This window comes from Puma concolor, chromosome D4 (assembly GCF_028749965.1).
Source record: "Puma concolor isolate L17-30 chromosome D4, mPumCon1.1.hap2, whole genome shotgun sequence".
Classification (NCBI taxonomy): Eukaryota; Metazoa; Chordata; class Mammalia; order Carnivora; family Felidae; genus Puma; species Puma concolor.
The window spans coordinates 90265977-90281538 of NC_141679.1; the positions used below are offsets into that span (position 1 = coordinate 90265977).

Sequence of the window (15562 nt, forward strand, 5' to 3'; positions counted from 1 at the left end):
GGGGAGAGGAGGGGAGGAAGAGAGAGGGGAGAGGGGAGAGAGGGAGAGGAGACGGTGTGAGCCCAGGACGGCACACTGGCACACTGCTCAAGTCAAGGTAAGGTGGGTGGAGGGGAAGGGCCAGTAGCTCCCTAGACACCTGCTCGTGTAGAGGGAGATGTTCCTAGCACTGCCCCTGGTGACTCCCACCAGTAGTGCCCTGCTTTCTCCTGAGCGAATGACAGGTGGGAACGACCTCATCAGTCTGCATGGCCAGCTCTCCCTCCAGCGGGGAGACCATACCACCCAGGCTGTGACACATGCTGGGTGACACCCAGCAAGGAGCTGGGCGACAAGGCCCATCCGGCTGCCCTCGGGGCCGTCTTTGCCGCATTTAACCAGGCCGGGTCTCCCCTTCTTTGAGAGTGGGTCCCATTCTAGCAGGGGCCAATCAGATGCTCTCATTTGGGAACCTGGAAGGGAGATTCAAGTCCTAGTTGGTGGAAGTCCTCTGCTGGATGCTTCGACTGAGGCCAGGGAATCCTGGGGCTGTGTGGCCCACGCGAGCACACACACATCTGCGTGGTGGCAGCCAGTGCCGCAGAAGGGCCAAGCAGAGCCTGGCTGGTGGGGAGAGGGGGAGGGCAGGGCAGCTGTTATGGGAACTATCAGAAAAACAGTCTCCGGTAGAACTCTACTTAGGAACCTGATGGCAAATTTACAGTTGGAAAATACAAAAATCTAAAATTTCAGCTCCATCCCTGGGCCCCAAGAACATCATCTATTAAAAATATGTGGTCTAAGAAACGTCCTCAGCAACTGCAACCAGGTGCCCTCAGATTCCAAGTCAGTACATGACATTTCGTGTCTGCAAACAGAAGACAGCGGGGGTACCAGGGACCTCTCTAAACAGCAACTGTGCACACTCTCGGGGATCCTCAGAAAACCCCTCTGTGGGCGTGGTGAGCTCTAACTAAATTCAAATGTCCACCCTGCTTTGCCCTGATGTTGCTGTAATGCTGTCCTGAAGCTGGGACCCTCGTCTCTCTTTGCTGCTGCGTGTTCTGGCCAAACACTCGGGCTCTGCGGAGGCTTGGCCCGAGGTTTTAGAGCAGCCATAAGGACAGGTTGGCTTATCGGGCTCTGAAAACCATCACCAATATGGACAAGACAAGGCTCCTGGAAGTGTCCACGTGCCGCGGGCCCTATCTTTTATGAGATCACGAGACCACCGGTTTGATTTCGGCCTAATGCTTAAATAAAACACACCACTGTTTTAGGTGACAAAATGTGCTTGCTGACAATGGCTGGACAAAAGCTTACTGTGTTTGTTTTTCTTCTCTGGTAGAGGAGGCGGTTTTTCCGGGTCACCCGATGATTCAGGAACGGTGAAGTCACCCACAAACTCGACAGAGGCTGGGGACCCTCCTTGCTGAAAGGGGAGAACAGCAGCAAAGGGCGTGAAGGGGACAGACGGGGCCGAGGCTGGGTTCTGCAGGTCAACCTCAGAGATGTTGTCGTATTGCGAGGGGTGTCGCTCATAGGACACCCTGCAGCCAGAGCTGTCCGTGGTCTGCGAGGCCGCGCTCCTGCGCTTCTTCTCGGGGAGGGCAGGCGGCATGTCCATCTGCTGTCCTGGAGCTGAGGACCCCTCTTGCTGGGGACAGCTGCCAGGTGCCGGGGACAACTGGAAGGGATGGCCGAGGAACGGAGACCCAGACTCTCCCAAGGACTCCGGCAACGGGCTAAGATTACAGGCCACTTGCTGAGGTATCTGGTCTGCATTAGAGAGGTCTTGCTGAAGGAATTCGTAGTCGGGATCATAGTGATCTGCATTCACAACGGGAAGAACATGACCCGTCAGTCACGAGGCCCCGCAGAAAGAAACAATCCAACCCTCCCCTTAACCCGGTGCCATTCATCACAGCGTGAGGACACAGCATCCCCGTCTCATCTCTGTGCTTCATTTCATACTCCTCATTCTTCTCCCTGCTTACAGAAGTAAAGCCGAGTGGGAAGATGGCTGTTTGCTTATTTGCCTCCATCGTTTGAATTAGAAAAAGAAAGAAAGGAAGGAAGGAAGGAAGGAAGGAAGGAAGGAAGGAAGGAAAGAAAGAAAGAAAGAAAGAAAGAAAGAAAGAAAGAAAGAAAAAGAAATAAAAAGAAAGAAAGGAAGAGAAAAAAGAAAAAGAAAGGAAGAAAAAGGGAGATAGAAAAAAAGAAAGAGAGAAAAGAAAGAAGAAAGGAAGGAAGAAAAGAGAAAAAGAGAAAAAGAAAGAAAGAAAAGAAAGAGAAGAAGAAAGAAAGAAAGAAAAAGAAAGGAAGACAGAAAGAAAGAGAGAAACAAAGAGGCATGACCACTGTAGGAAATGTGGCAAAAAAAAGAAACCAAAATCAAGAAAATAAAACTCATCCACAACCGCATTACTTAACTATCACCTGTTTACCATTTGACGTATTTCCTTACATGTCTTTTTTTCCCCCCTAGGATTCATTTTTTAAACACCCAACTGGGAAAATACTAGGTCAGTGGTCTTGGATTCTGGCCATCACTCAATGCATCACGATTGACTTTTCAGAGCCATGTATCACTCCACCAAGCGGAGGCATGACGGTTCGTCGGATTCCCTGACACTTGAGTAGTTGGCTTTGCTTCTGGGCCACCAGTACTCCCAGTCGTGCCGGGAGTAACGTCCTGGGATAGATCTTGCCACAGGGACGCCCGGGGGGCTTAGTCAGTTAAGCGTCTGACTGTTGATTTCAGCTCAGGTCATTATCTCGTGGTCCCGGCACTGACGGCTCGGAGCCTGCGTCTGTCTGTGTCTCCTTCTCTCTGCCCCTTCCCCACTCAAGCGCGCTCTCTCTCTCTCTCTCTCTCTCAAAAGAAATAAATAAACATTAAAAAAAAGAAATCTTGCTACAAGCTTCTGATTAAACCCTCAAAGTGAAATGTCCAGCTCACAGGACACGAACAGCTTCATGCTCTCGGACCCTGGCACCAAGCTGCCTTTCGGACTCTCCTCCGGCCCCCGCGGCACGCGCTCAGCACCGACCGGGAGGTCAGCATGTGCTGCCCACCTGCCCTCACCCTCCGTCAAAAGCCGTCAGGGGCTCTCCCCGTCATCTGTAGCTCTGAGCACAGATGGCTCTTAATTTTGGCCACGGGAGTCAGATCACACACTGCCGGATTAACCACAGTAATAGCCACCATCTGAGCATCTCCCAGGCAGTTTCACATGGTTGTTCCATCTAAACGTTCAACCTCCTGGGGACAGACAGATACCGGCAGCCCCATCTTGCAGTCGAAGAGACAGATCAGGGTCGTAGGACCAAGGCTGGCATCGCCGTATGACCCCAAAGCGGCCACCAAGAAGCGGAGAGACAGGAGAGGTGAGAGATGGCTGAGCCCACCTAGTGTTTCACAGCTTGTGTTCCGGGAGCACTGCCCGCTGTCCCTGTCCAGAGAGGACAGCTGCTCGTCTGACTTGCTGAGCTTGCCCATGCTGCTGCAGGGGGACAGGCGGGGCGATTCTCCGCCGTATGAGTGGCTGCCTCCTGACAGCCGCCTCTGTGTGTAACAGTCCACGTCAAAATCCTGGTGTGGAGAAATGAAAACCAGGCCCAAGTCACTTCTGAGAAATGGTGGCAGAGCCCAGGGGACAGGAATCGGTACACTGACTTAGAGGAGACTGCCAAGCTCAGAAACTGGCTGCAAAGGCCCGTCTTTGATGTAAGCACTAACAAGCTGCGTCTGTGACTCCTGAGAAAGGAGCCTTTACGAGTGCCGGGAGTGCGTCGCCAGCGAGGGCCCCAGGGCCAGCCTCAGATGTCCGCAGGAGACGCTCTTTGGCTCCAGCCTCCCCACCCCGACCTCCTCCCCCACGCGGGAACTTCCACCCCGTCTGGTGGCCCCGTACAGAGAAGGAACGGTCCTCCCACTGCCAGGGGCTGAAGACCACTGGGTTTCTTTTCGCCTCGGGAGCCAAATTCCCACACCCAAAGCCTTCCTCTGCCTTCCAGATGGGGCGACATTACCTGCCTATTAATTCCAACGGGCAAACTGGAACCACTGGTGGCCCGACTCATGGGGGCCACGACGGCCACTCGGGTCGGGGACGGAGCTGACTGTCTTTTCTTGGGTGGCAATGCTGGTGGAGGACTGAAATAGATTGAGAAATCCTATCAAACTGAAAACCCAAACAGAAGCTCTTTAAAAAGGCGTCAGGGTACAGAATGTGGGATTCTCTCATTACCAGACACTTCACACCTACTTTGAACACTTCTAACTCCCGTCCCACTCCACTGCTGCCAAAAGAAAACCTATCAATGCCAAAACACCAAGAATCAGAAACATCTTTTCTCTTCCTTCCATAGTAAGTCGTACGAAGGCTAAGAGGCAAGCCGCTGGGAATTCTTGGAGGGCGCGGCAAGGGCGGGCGCTGGGGCCGGGCTCGCGTCCTCCACAGATGATCCTCCCCAAGGGTGATCAAGATTCCAAGGCTTCTAAAGAGCGAGGGGCTGGGTTCCAAGTTCTTACCCTAATGGCACCGTCTTCGTTTCGGTTCATCTACCCACCCATTTATCAGATTACATCATAAACAGAAGAGGGTGCCAGAAAAACAAAAAATTACCTATTGTCAACCACCCGAATGCCAGGTAAGGGGGGTTTGGGGGGCGCGACCTCTTCATCTGTAGAGTCTGGAAGCAGCTCGGCTGACTGGGACAGGCCACTTGTCTTGTTCAGAATCTCCATCTCTCGATCTGTCAGGGGGACTTCAGACTGGCTGGAGGATGAGAAGAACCTGGGATTACAGAAGGTTACAGAGCACACGCAGGTCCCGAGCGGGGCAGGATGTGACCGGGCCATGGAACCGAGGCAGGGCACCGGGCTGAGCAGCAGGAGCCCTGGACCCTGTCCCTGGAGCTCTATGGCACAGATGGGGTTTCACGTCTGTTTGATCACCAAAAATAGCAGGAGTTCGGCCAGGACCCCCCAACTGCATCTGTTTCCTTGTCTGTAAGAGGAAACCTCAGAAGACATGGTCTAAAGGTTCTCGACATGCTCCAAATTATTATGTTTTATATTTTTACTAGGAGCTTGTAGCAGAAATGGTTACAAGGCCTTGAAACTGTCCACACCGCCCTCAGCAGTTTACTCTCTTGATGAAGCTCAGTTCTCTCAAGCCCAATCCCCAAAACCCAACCCTCTAAGCTCTTTCCAGTTACGGAGGGAAGTGGCTCCGGAAAAGCACAGGTGGGGGTCATGGTCTCACGCAGCAGCCTGAGAAAGAGTCACGCTGACCACTAACCCTGAGATCAGGCAATACTTCGAAACATGAGCAAGCTGGACACACTTTAAAGCAACACAGGCCACCAACAGCCTACCTGATGGGGCTCACGCTCTCTCTCAAGGGGAGACCCAAGTGGCCAGTGGCTGGAGGGTTTAGTCAGAACTCACCCGTCAGGTCTGCAGGCTGGGGAACTGGGTTTCACTGGGCTGGTTGGAGACGGATGCCCCTGCTTCTCGATGGTAAGTCTGACCAGCTCCTGTACCCCACACAAGAGAGAAGCCATGAGGCACTACGACAGCTCCTTGCTGCTCGGTTCTCACCCCAAGGCAGGTCAGCTGTCTGTCCTCCGCCCAGTCTCTTTTTGTGCCTGGAGATTTCCCGCACACCGTTAATGCAAGTACTGTTCGATTTAGATAATCTGAACTTCCCAAAATGTCCCCTACCCTCCAAAAAATACCTTCATAGCGTGTTGAGACGTTTCAAGATACATAAAGGTACTTCCTCTTGGAAGAGGGAAATGACAAACCCTGCTGTCTCAAAATGACGAAGTTTAACACTGAAATTACATTCCAGCAGAACAGATTCCCAGCCACTTTGTGGGGGGAGAACTACTCTTTAGTTCCTGAAAGCCATTAAATTACATCCTATAACGTGCAGGGCGCTGCCTATGTTAAGGAGCAAACCTCCAGCATGGGGAGGGTGGTTTCCCAAAGCGAGGTGGCCCCGGGTGTGGCGGCAGCTGGTATCCCGAGATGACTGGTCAGCATCTTTGTTGACCGACAGAAAGTTAACGGCCTATTACCCAGTGGAGACGTGACTTTGGAAAATATATTTTTTACACAGAAAAAGAGAGAAAGATCAGGGCCTGCTTGTTTGTGTTTTTTTTCTCAACTAGAATGCAATTTTCCCCAGTTTGATGGGGTCTGATGATCACAAATACCCGTGTAAATACCACCGAAAAAATACCGAACATTTCCGCCGCTCTCTCCAGAGCCTCTGCCCCACCCTAGCCATGGTTTTACTTCTGTTTCGCAGATTACATTTGCCCAGAACTTGACATAAATGGAACCATTACAGTATGCACTCTCCTGCACGCATCTTGTCTGAACAGCTTTGTGGGGCGATCTAACTCACGTGCCGTAAAAGCCGGCGCGATGGTTTTGTCTGCTCGCGGTGGAGCTGCCCTCAGCACTGCGACTTTTACAACTTCTGCTCCCCCACAAAAGAAGCTGTGCCCGTGACCAGCCCTTCCTCATTTCCCCCAGCAGCCGCAGCTCCGGGCAACCACCATCCTGCCCTGCCCTGTCTCTATTCTGCTTCTCTCTTGCTCAGTATGACCGTCCACATCATCAGGCGCACGAGGAATCTGTTCCTTCTCGTTGCTGAGTTATATTCCAACGTATGCACAAACCTACGTCTCTTTATCCATTCTCCTGTTGATGGACATCTGGGTAAGACCTGTTTGCGTCTGGGGGCAGGGGGGAAGGTTCAGTATTTCAGCACGAATATCCATTTCTAAGTTACAGAGGAGGCAGCAATGGGCGTGAGTGGGCAACATCGACGTGCCCCTGAATGAGACTGCAAGGCCTCTCCACACTCAAAATGCCACAGACACGAATCACAACACATGGGCTAAGGCAAGGTTAATATCGTCCCTAGCACAAGGATTCTGTCAAAAACATGAAAACTAGAAGAAAAAGACAAATACATCAAAACTAATACCAAAGAGGAAACTCACAGACATAAACATCAGTGCTCAATAGTCATCAGGGACTCTCCAGCTTTGATGGTAACAAAACAGAACCTTCCAGACACGGTAGGTAGGAGTAGTCCTTTGAGAACAGCCTTCTTAGAGGATGATTTGTCAGTACGTGTCAAAATTAAATATCTGTACTCTTTTTATAAGAATTTAGCCCAAGGAGGGGTGCCTAGGTGGCTCAGTAGGTTGAGCGTCCGACTTTGGCTCATGTCATGATCTCACAGTTTGTGGGTTTGAGCCCTGCCTCGGGCTCTGTGCTGACAGTTCAGAGCCTGGAGCCTGCTTCGGATTCTGTGTCTCCCTCTCTCTCTCTGCCCCTCCCCCAGTCGTTCTCTCTCTCTCTCTCTTTCTCTGTCTCAAAAATAAATAAACATTAAAACAAATTAAAGAAAAAAAGAATTTAGCCCAAGGAAAACGTCATGGATGTATGCAAAAAATAAGCTGCAAAGGATGGTCATCACAGCATTATATGTAATAGATAAAATTAGACTCAATGCTCTGTAACCAGATAGTTAATATTAGATACAGATTGTGTCAATTACGACAGAACCAAGCAACAGACCATTACGTTGCCAATACAAGTCAAACTCGTGAGAATATATGATATCACGGAAAGAAAATGTAATACAATGTTTGGTGGAAAATAGCTCCAGGTGGTCCCATGGCAGATATACAGTATGTTTTGGAAATAAATCGTAAACAAGAAGGGGCCCCCAGGTGGCTCAGTCGGTTAAGTGTCCGACTTCGGCTCAGGTCATGATCTCACGGTCTGTGAGTTCGAGCCCCTCATTGGGCTCTGTGCTGACGGCTCAGAGCCTGGAACCTGCCTTGGATTCTGCATCTCCCTCTCTCTCTGCCTCTCCCTAACTCATGCGCTCTCTTTCAAAAACAAACAAACACTGAAAAAAACATTTTTAATGGAAACAATACACATCTAGAAAGAAAGTATGGCTATGAAACACCCCTAATTTTCTTGCTTTTGTTTCTTTGCGTTTTTGTAAATTTTCTATAATGAACACGTGTTACTTCTGAAATACTAATTAAAACGAGAAAATACAACCAAAGGCATGCTCAGTACAGCTGGAATCAGCATCACCCCACTCTGTAGGACAGGACAGTGGCTGCCTATTCTTGGAGACACAGAAGTAAGATCTCTAAGAGTCAAGTACTAGACAAAGAAAGGAGAATGTTCCTATGTTCCTGTTCTCACAATTTACAAGTTAAGTAAAATCTCATGGGCACTTGGAGACTAGTTACCTAGCTGGTGATTACGGCCAGGACGAGACTGAAAGTAAGGAGACAGATGATGGGTTGAGGAGAGAAAGCAGGGAGTGGGAGGGGGAGCAAGTCGCCGGGCTGCACAGAAGAGCATCGCTGTGTCAGAGGGCGTCAGAGGGCCAGACCAAAGCATCCCGGAAGGCCCATGTTCACATTACTCTTTTCCACAAGCAGGGTGAAGAACAGAGAGAAGTATGTGTCCTCGCATCGGCTGACGTAGGAGAAAATTCCACTAACTCTTCACTGATTCACGAGCAATTATGATCAGCATGCCATCTTTCTGGAGGGGCAGCTGAGCAACGGTGCAGGAGTCACGGAACGATGGGCACATCAGCACAAGCGCGCACCCGAACTCCCACACAACAACGTGGTGGCGGAAAGTCTCCCTTCCGCCGGTTTGCCAGCCTTGGCTCACAGAGGGGTGCAAAAGGGGCAGGCAGCTTTTCCACCCCTACCACCCTTCTGGCCCCAGAAGGAGGCAGAAGGGAACCTCCAGAAGGTGCGCGCGTCTGGCTACTGCACCAAAAACCTAATCTCGGTCAAAGCTGGCCATGGGCAGTGCGGCAAGAGCCTGACTCCTACTAAAGGCAGAATTTCCGAGAGGGACGTCAGACTTTTCAGCCCTCTTGAGGCACAGGTGTGAAAAGACCAGACTGTGCGCACAGCCGGTGACTGTGAACCAGACAGCGACCGGTCCATTGAAAAGCAGTCTTCAAAAGCCAAAGGGTATCGGGAAGAGTATCTTTCTAAGTGCATGATACTTTATTTCTGTGCTCATTTTATTCGTGCTGAAAACGATCACAGCGACGTTCCCATCTTGAGTGACCTTCAACAAGCCAAAGTACGAGCCGTGGTCCTCCCATCTCCTCCTTGGCACTAAGACAAAGCCCCCGTCCGGCAGAGAGCACACGGGCCGCACAAGGGCCCCTACGAGGTGCGGCCACGGGCAACGCTCCTAAGAGCGGCTGCCACGCTGCCCCTACCAGTGGGCACCACACCGTGGCCAATCCTCCCAGGCTCACACGCCGTGCCTGAGAAGCGCACCAGTCTACGGGCAGTGGCCACCAACCCTGCTCCCCCCTCACCCCGGCCCCTCGCTGTCCATCCTCAGTCACCTTCTGGCCCCTGTGAGTCTTCTGGGTTCAGGCCATGACAGAGCCCCTCTACTGCTCAGCAGTCCTAAGACAAGTCCTTCGCCAAGGACACCGCATGGAGGCCACCAGTTGGGAGTTTCCCAGACCGAAGCAGCAGAATGAAATCACAGGGGTGTCTAGCTTTTTCATGGTGAAAAGAAGGGACCTTCCCACCTGAAGTCTGAGGGGTGAGGCAGCCACAGAGCAGAGGAGGCGGCCTCCTTCTCCTGTGCAGCAAGCACTGGGGAACAAGTGGGCTGGGCAGTGAGGGACTCCCGAAGTCAGCTCTCCGAGGGCCACTCCAGCCGCAAGACACTGGCTGTCATTCCTCAAATGGACTAAAGACAAGGCAGCCAGAGGAGATCTCAGATTCAGTGTGGGAGGAAAAAAATTAAGACACGAGTCTGATGAGGTTAAGTGAAAACCCCGGTGGTGCTGAATGCGAATTGCAAGTACCAGCAGAAACTCCAGATGTGTTTTGTCTTACAGAAACTAACCACGTGACCCACCAGCAGCGATGAGAACATCAGCCCTCAGTGTGGTCTCTAAACGGGACTTCCCAGCAAAGGGAAGCAGGGCTCCCTAAAGGAACGGCTGATTCCAGTTCTGTGGTAAGCAATGTACAAGGTACCTTATAACTCAATAATAAAACGAAAGCCCAATTTAAAAATGGGTAAGGCCGGTGCCTGGGTGGCTCAGTCGGTTAAGCATCTGACTTTGGCTCAGGTCATGAACTTGCTCTTGTGAGTTCGAGCCCCGCATCGGGCTCTGTGCTGATGTCTCAGAGCCTGGGGCCTGCTTCGGAGCCTGTCTCTCTCTCTCTCTCTCTCTGTCCCTCCCCCACTCATGTGCTCGCTCTCTCTCTCTCTCTCTCAAAAATAAATAAAGATTAAAGAAAGACTTTTTTTAAATGGGCAAAGGACTTGAACAGACATTTCTCCAAAGAGATACACAGACGGCCAATAAGCGCACGAAAAGGGACTCCATATCATTAGCCCTCAGGGAAATGAACATGTGCCAAAAAGCACAGGTGGGAATGGAGGCCGTGGAGAAGCCGGAGAGGCTGAGGCCCGCATCCACGGCAGATGGGGTGGAAAATGACACAGCCGCTTCCAGCCCAGAGTTACCGTGTGGCCCAGCCGCTGTGCTCCTGGGTGTACCACCAAGAGAAATGAAAATACACGCCCGCATAACAACGTGCACAGGAGTGTTCACGGCAGCCTCACTCAGAGGTGCCGAAAGGTGGAAACTCAGACGTCCAAATGGCCACGAGAAAACAATGCCACGTGGTGCACCCACAGAGTGGAATATCATTTGGCAAGAAAAAGAAAGGAGGTACCGATACACGCTGTGGCACGCGTGAACTCTGAAACCATTGTACTAAGTGACAGGAGCTGGTCTCAAGGGCCACAGAGCACACGATTCCTTTTATGTGAAATGTCTAGAATAGGCAAATCTATAGAGGTCAGGCTGCCTAAGGCTGGGCAGTGGGGGATGGCAAGAAATGAGGGGGGAGGGGAGAGCATAAAGGGTAGGCGGTTACTTTCTGAGGGTGACGAAAATGTTCTAAAATGGATCGTGGTGATGGCTGTACAAGTGTGTGAATATAGTCAAAAGAAAAATCACCATATACATTTTAAGTGGGTGAATTATATGGTGTGGGAATTACAGCTCAATGAAGCTGTGTATCACCACCCCCAAACAAAACAACTATCAGATGATAAGAGCCTGGAACAGATTTTCATACCAAGACAACTACGAAGAAAACCATCAAAGACTTCTAGGGTCATATCACAGGGAACTCAGGAAACAGCCTAAAAAAGTTTTCAGTGGCCCAAGATGGGGCCTGGGGACCAGGAGGAGGGACAAGCACAGTGGGTGGGAGCACGGCCAGCACGTGTAAATTCATGAGTTCAGAATGATATTTTAAACAGCTCAACTCACTGGTCATGTTAAAGGGTGCTAGGAGACAGGCACTGTTTTGAAAACTGGTAAGGAAAGGAAGGAATTAAGCATGGATCCTGCCTCTTCTCTGAGAATGATCACTCAGGAAAACCATAAGTTTACAAGGGAGGTCTGTCATTTAAGTGTTTCCCAGCTAATGAGAGAACGGCACGAAGAATTAGAAACTCATCATTCTGCAGCTCCAAATCAGTGAACAGATCTAGGCAAAAATCATGGATGGCTACTAATATCAGAAAGGGAGGGGCGCCTGGGTGGCTCAGTAGGTTAAGCGTCTAACTTCGGCTCAGGTCACGATCTCACGGTTCGTGAGTTCAAGCCCTGCGTCGGGCTCTCTGCTGGGCCTGCTTCAGATCATCTCTCTCCCTCTCTCTCTCTGCTCCTCCCCTGCTCACGCTCATTCTCTCTCTCATAAGTAAATAAATAAACTTAAAACAGTTTTTTTGTTTTTTTTTTAAGAAAAGGAAACATGCCTCTTGATGGAGGTGAGGGCAGCACTGAGGGAGCATTCGAATTACAAAAACCTGAAACTGATTTAGCCTCTAGTTTCACAGGGAATTCAGGGGAGAGAGGAACATGCCAGACAACACTGTTTGGATGTCATCAGCACAAAATCCAGAACGTGGGAGACCTGTGACAGCAGTAACCCTTCCTAACAACACAAGTAAGCTGCAAGGACAGACAGACAGAGAAAAGCGATCTTTAGACGTATGTTAACGGACTAAGAAGCATACGGGCTTTATCTGGACCCTGAACTGAAAAGCAAACTGTTTAAAACCAGAAAACTATGCCCTGCATACGGGCAGGATCCAGCCCAGGATCCAATGCCCTTGCTTTCTGTAAGGCCCTCAAGGTGAGAATTCTTTAAAAAGAAAAAAAAAAATTACATAAACCAATGACAACATGCAACAGAGACCCACAGGCAGCAGAGAAGGTATGTAGCCTGAGAGGCTTCAAGTATTTATTCCCTGGCCCTTTGCAGAAAAAGCTCGCCGTGGCCTCAAGCTCTGCACGGGCATTTCCAGGCGGAAGGACATGGGATCTGTGATTTGCTTCCAGCGATCCCGGGGAGCAGGCAGAGGAACAAGACTGGCCAGGAGTGAACAACCGCAGAGCTATGTAATGGGGCTTCATTACCCCATTTTTCTCTTGGCAGATATTTGAACGTTTTCTTTTTTCTCTTGGCAGATATTTGAACGTTTTCATCAAAAAATTAAAAAATAGGCTGAACGAGGAATAAAAGAGATGGCTTATTTGAGATGTCAGTGTGGCAGGGACAGCAAGTTGCCCCACGACTTGTTCTTCCTCTTTAGCAGAATTTCAGCTGGGCATGTGACCAAGCTGTGATCAATGAAGTGGGAGTGAGTTCTGTGAGGCCTTTGAGGAAGCATCCTCAAATGGAGAGGGCACACCTTCCTACTCTCTCTTCCTCCTCGCTCGCTGGAATGCAGTCATGATAGATGGAGCAGGAACAGTCGTTCGGGACCATGAGGTGGAATCCATGTGCTAACTAAGGATGGCAGGAAAGCAAGATGGGAGACGACCACATGCCTGACCATTTCGTGAAAATGTCATTAGCCTCAGACTGCCCGTCTGTGGGCTTCCTGGCCATGAAGGAGAGTTAAGTTTAAAAGCCAGTATTATTGTGGATTTTCTTGCAGTCGAACATAATCCTGACTGATGTAGTCAGAAAAACACTTCCTACAAAATATTCCCGTTGTAAGTGAAAACTGATACAGGCAAAGCTCACTAAAATTGGACCTGGGAGGTTACGAAGGGAGCCACACCAATGACATCAGTTACAGGAGGAATCGTCGCTTACAGAGCCCAGCAGAGGCACCTTCACCAGGAGAGTACCGTGATTGCGGGCCCAGCGGGAAGGACGGACCCGGCGTCTCCGACGAGAAACCCTCCACCCCAGCGACTCAGCCAGTGAGAAACGGCCCTCACCCTGAACTCTTTCCTGTCAATCTCCGGGTCAGGACAGCCCCTCCCAGCGTCTTCCTCCTAAAATAATCCTCTCTCTTTGTTGGACTTGCCCGTGGTTTTGCCCCGGCTCACAGGTCCCGAATTGCAATTGTCTGGTATTCCCGAATAAACCCATTTTGCTGGTAGAGTAATGGGCTGTTCTATTCTGTCGGTTAATGGGTACGAACGGGGTCCAGGACAGAACACGAGCGCAAGTGCGGGTGGTGACGACAGACCTGCAGGTACTCTCCTCCAAGGCTGTCGGCATAAGGTTGAAAAATAAAAGTGTGTGTGTGTGAAGGGGTGGGGGGAGCCGGAGGCCAGGGAAAGAGGCTCTGGGTCTGAGAACTGACATCCGGGAGGGCGTGCCAAGAGGGCAAGCAGAGCCCAGGGAGCTGGGTAAGAGACGGTGCATCTGAGACAAGAAGAAAGACTGATGTTTAGACGGAAGGGCACGAAGAGCTGGCACACTGGCTTCCGAAGGACAAGCCGGGTCACCTGCTGGAGCCAGAGGAGCTGGGCCGCAGAGAGCCAGGTGCTAGGGAAAGTGAGGGCCTTTCGATTCCTTCCTTAGATGGTCACCATCCTCTCTGGGCCTCAGGCCCCACCAGCAGAGCACCTGCCCGGGCCAGATCAGGTGATGACGACAGGTCTGTCTTTCGACCGGAGATGCACGGAAGCGAACCGCAAGCACCGTCAAAGACAGGCAGGTGCAAGCCATCCTGGACGCTAACATTTCCGTGGTTCATGGCACCCACCCGCCATTTACTGGGCACCTAGCACTTGCTGGCCAGGTACTTCATAGACGTTCTCTTTCTTGACCTTTCTCCAGTTCTTCAGGGTAAACATTTAAAAATCTACTCGAAACTCACACAAGTCACTTGCCCAAGGTTATAGAGCTAGCAAGTGACATTTACTCAGGGCTTTAAATAATAAATGGTGCTACCCCCACTCAGGGACAGAAGCAGAGCAACCCTGTTTGAAAATACTTCTTCGACCGTTCAAAAAAAGAATTCCATTTAACAACTGAATGAGTTACTTGGAAGATGGTGAGTCACTTTAAAGGCACACGCCAACATCTCTCCTACGAGCGGGATGACGACATCCTCACATCTCTGCGTGGCCCCGTCCCTCCCGGCGAACTGAGGCTCACTCACCCCACCACGACCCAGGCTTATACAGTGTCCTCAGCCCGATGGGGACAGGAGAGGGGCTGGAGGCCGGCTGGCGGTGAGGGGGGACGCACAGGCAGTCCCTGGGCTAAGCTGGGTCTCCCTCACGTGGAGGGAGGCCGAGGGTGACAGGAGGCGCGCAGGGTCTGGGGTCCGGCAGCCCCGGGTGGGAGTCACGACCTCGCCGCTGACCACTGGGCTGCCTCGGCCTGTTCCCACACCTGCGAAGGGGCGATCACACCCACGGCAAGAGTCGTTATGAGCATCGGGAGGGACTAAATGTCAGCTGTTGCTACTATGACATCTCAACAACAAATGCCAACACCACAGTGTTCGGACTGTCCCTGCTCCCTCGACCGATTCCAGCTGCAACACACTTCCAGCGGCAGGCCGACTTTCTGCACACCCCTTTCTGCCTTTGGCCCGTCTCGCCCTCAGGGCAGAGTCTCTGACCACCCTGAAAGGGGAAGGTGACCCAAACACCCGACCAAGTGAGGCCGCGTGCCACTTTCTAACACTAGACCTCATCATGATTACAGAATGACAAGCTTTGCTGTCCTTCTCCCTCTGCAGATCCTAAGCTAATGGTCAGGGACTGTGGCAGGGGTATCACTACATTCCCAATCGTATGGCACCGGCTGGCACTCGAGGAGGCTCTCGAGAAGGGAATCCTGAATAAATGAAACAAAACTGGACTCAGAGAGGTCATCACCTACAGTCTTCGTTCTGGGTCAAGTATTTTTTATTTTTCTTATTTTGGGAGGGGGAGGGAGGGGGAAAATATGGGAGGGGGAGGTGAAGGGGGAGGGTGAGGAGAGAAAGAAAGAGAGAGAGAGAGAGAGAGAGAGGGAGGGAGGGAGGGAGGGAATCTCAAGCAGGCACCATGCTCAGTGCAGAGCTCGACCCCACAGCTCTTGGATCATAACCCGAGTCAAAATCAAGAGCTGGAAGCTCTAACGACTGAGCCACCCAGGCGCCCCTGGGTCAAGTATTTTAAAAACAATTGTGGAAGGGCACCCG

The 15562-nt window shown here is 51.2% G+C and overlaps 1 protein-coding gene across 14 annotated transcripts in view; it reads right to left on the reverse strand.

Moving 5' to 3' along the window:
- RAPGEF1 (Rap guanine nucleotide exchange factor 1) overlaps positions 1 to 15562 on the reverse strand; it is a 132143-nt gene that overhangs the window by 38677 nt on the left and 77904 nt on the right. For all 14 annotated transcript variants that reach the window (XM_086684338.1, XM_086684333.1, XM_086684331.1 and 11 more), the window contains 5 exons: positions 5438 to 5526; positions 4611 to 4763; positions 4015 to 4138; positions 3391 to 3574; positions 1303 to 1809 (listed from right to left, as the gene is read on the reverse strand). In XM_086684338.1, coding sequence (XP_086540464.1) covers positions 1303 to 1809; positions 3391 to 3574; positions 4015 to 4138; positions 4611 to 4763; positions 5438 to 5526 — 1057 coding nt within the window. The remainder of the gene's footprint in view (positions 1 to 1302; positions 1810 to 3390; positions 3575 to 4014; positions 4139 to 4610; positions 4764 to 5437; positions 5527 to 15562) is intronic.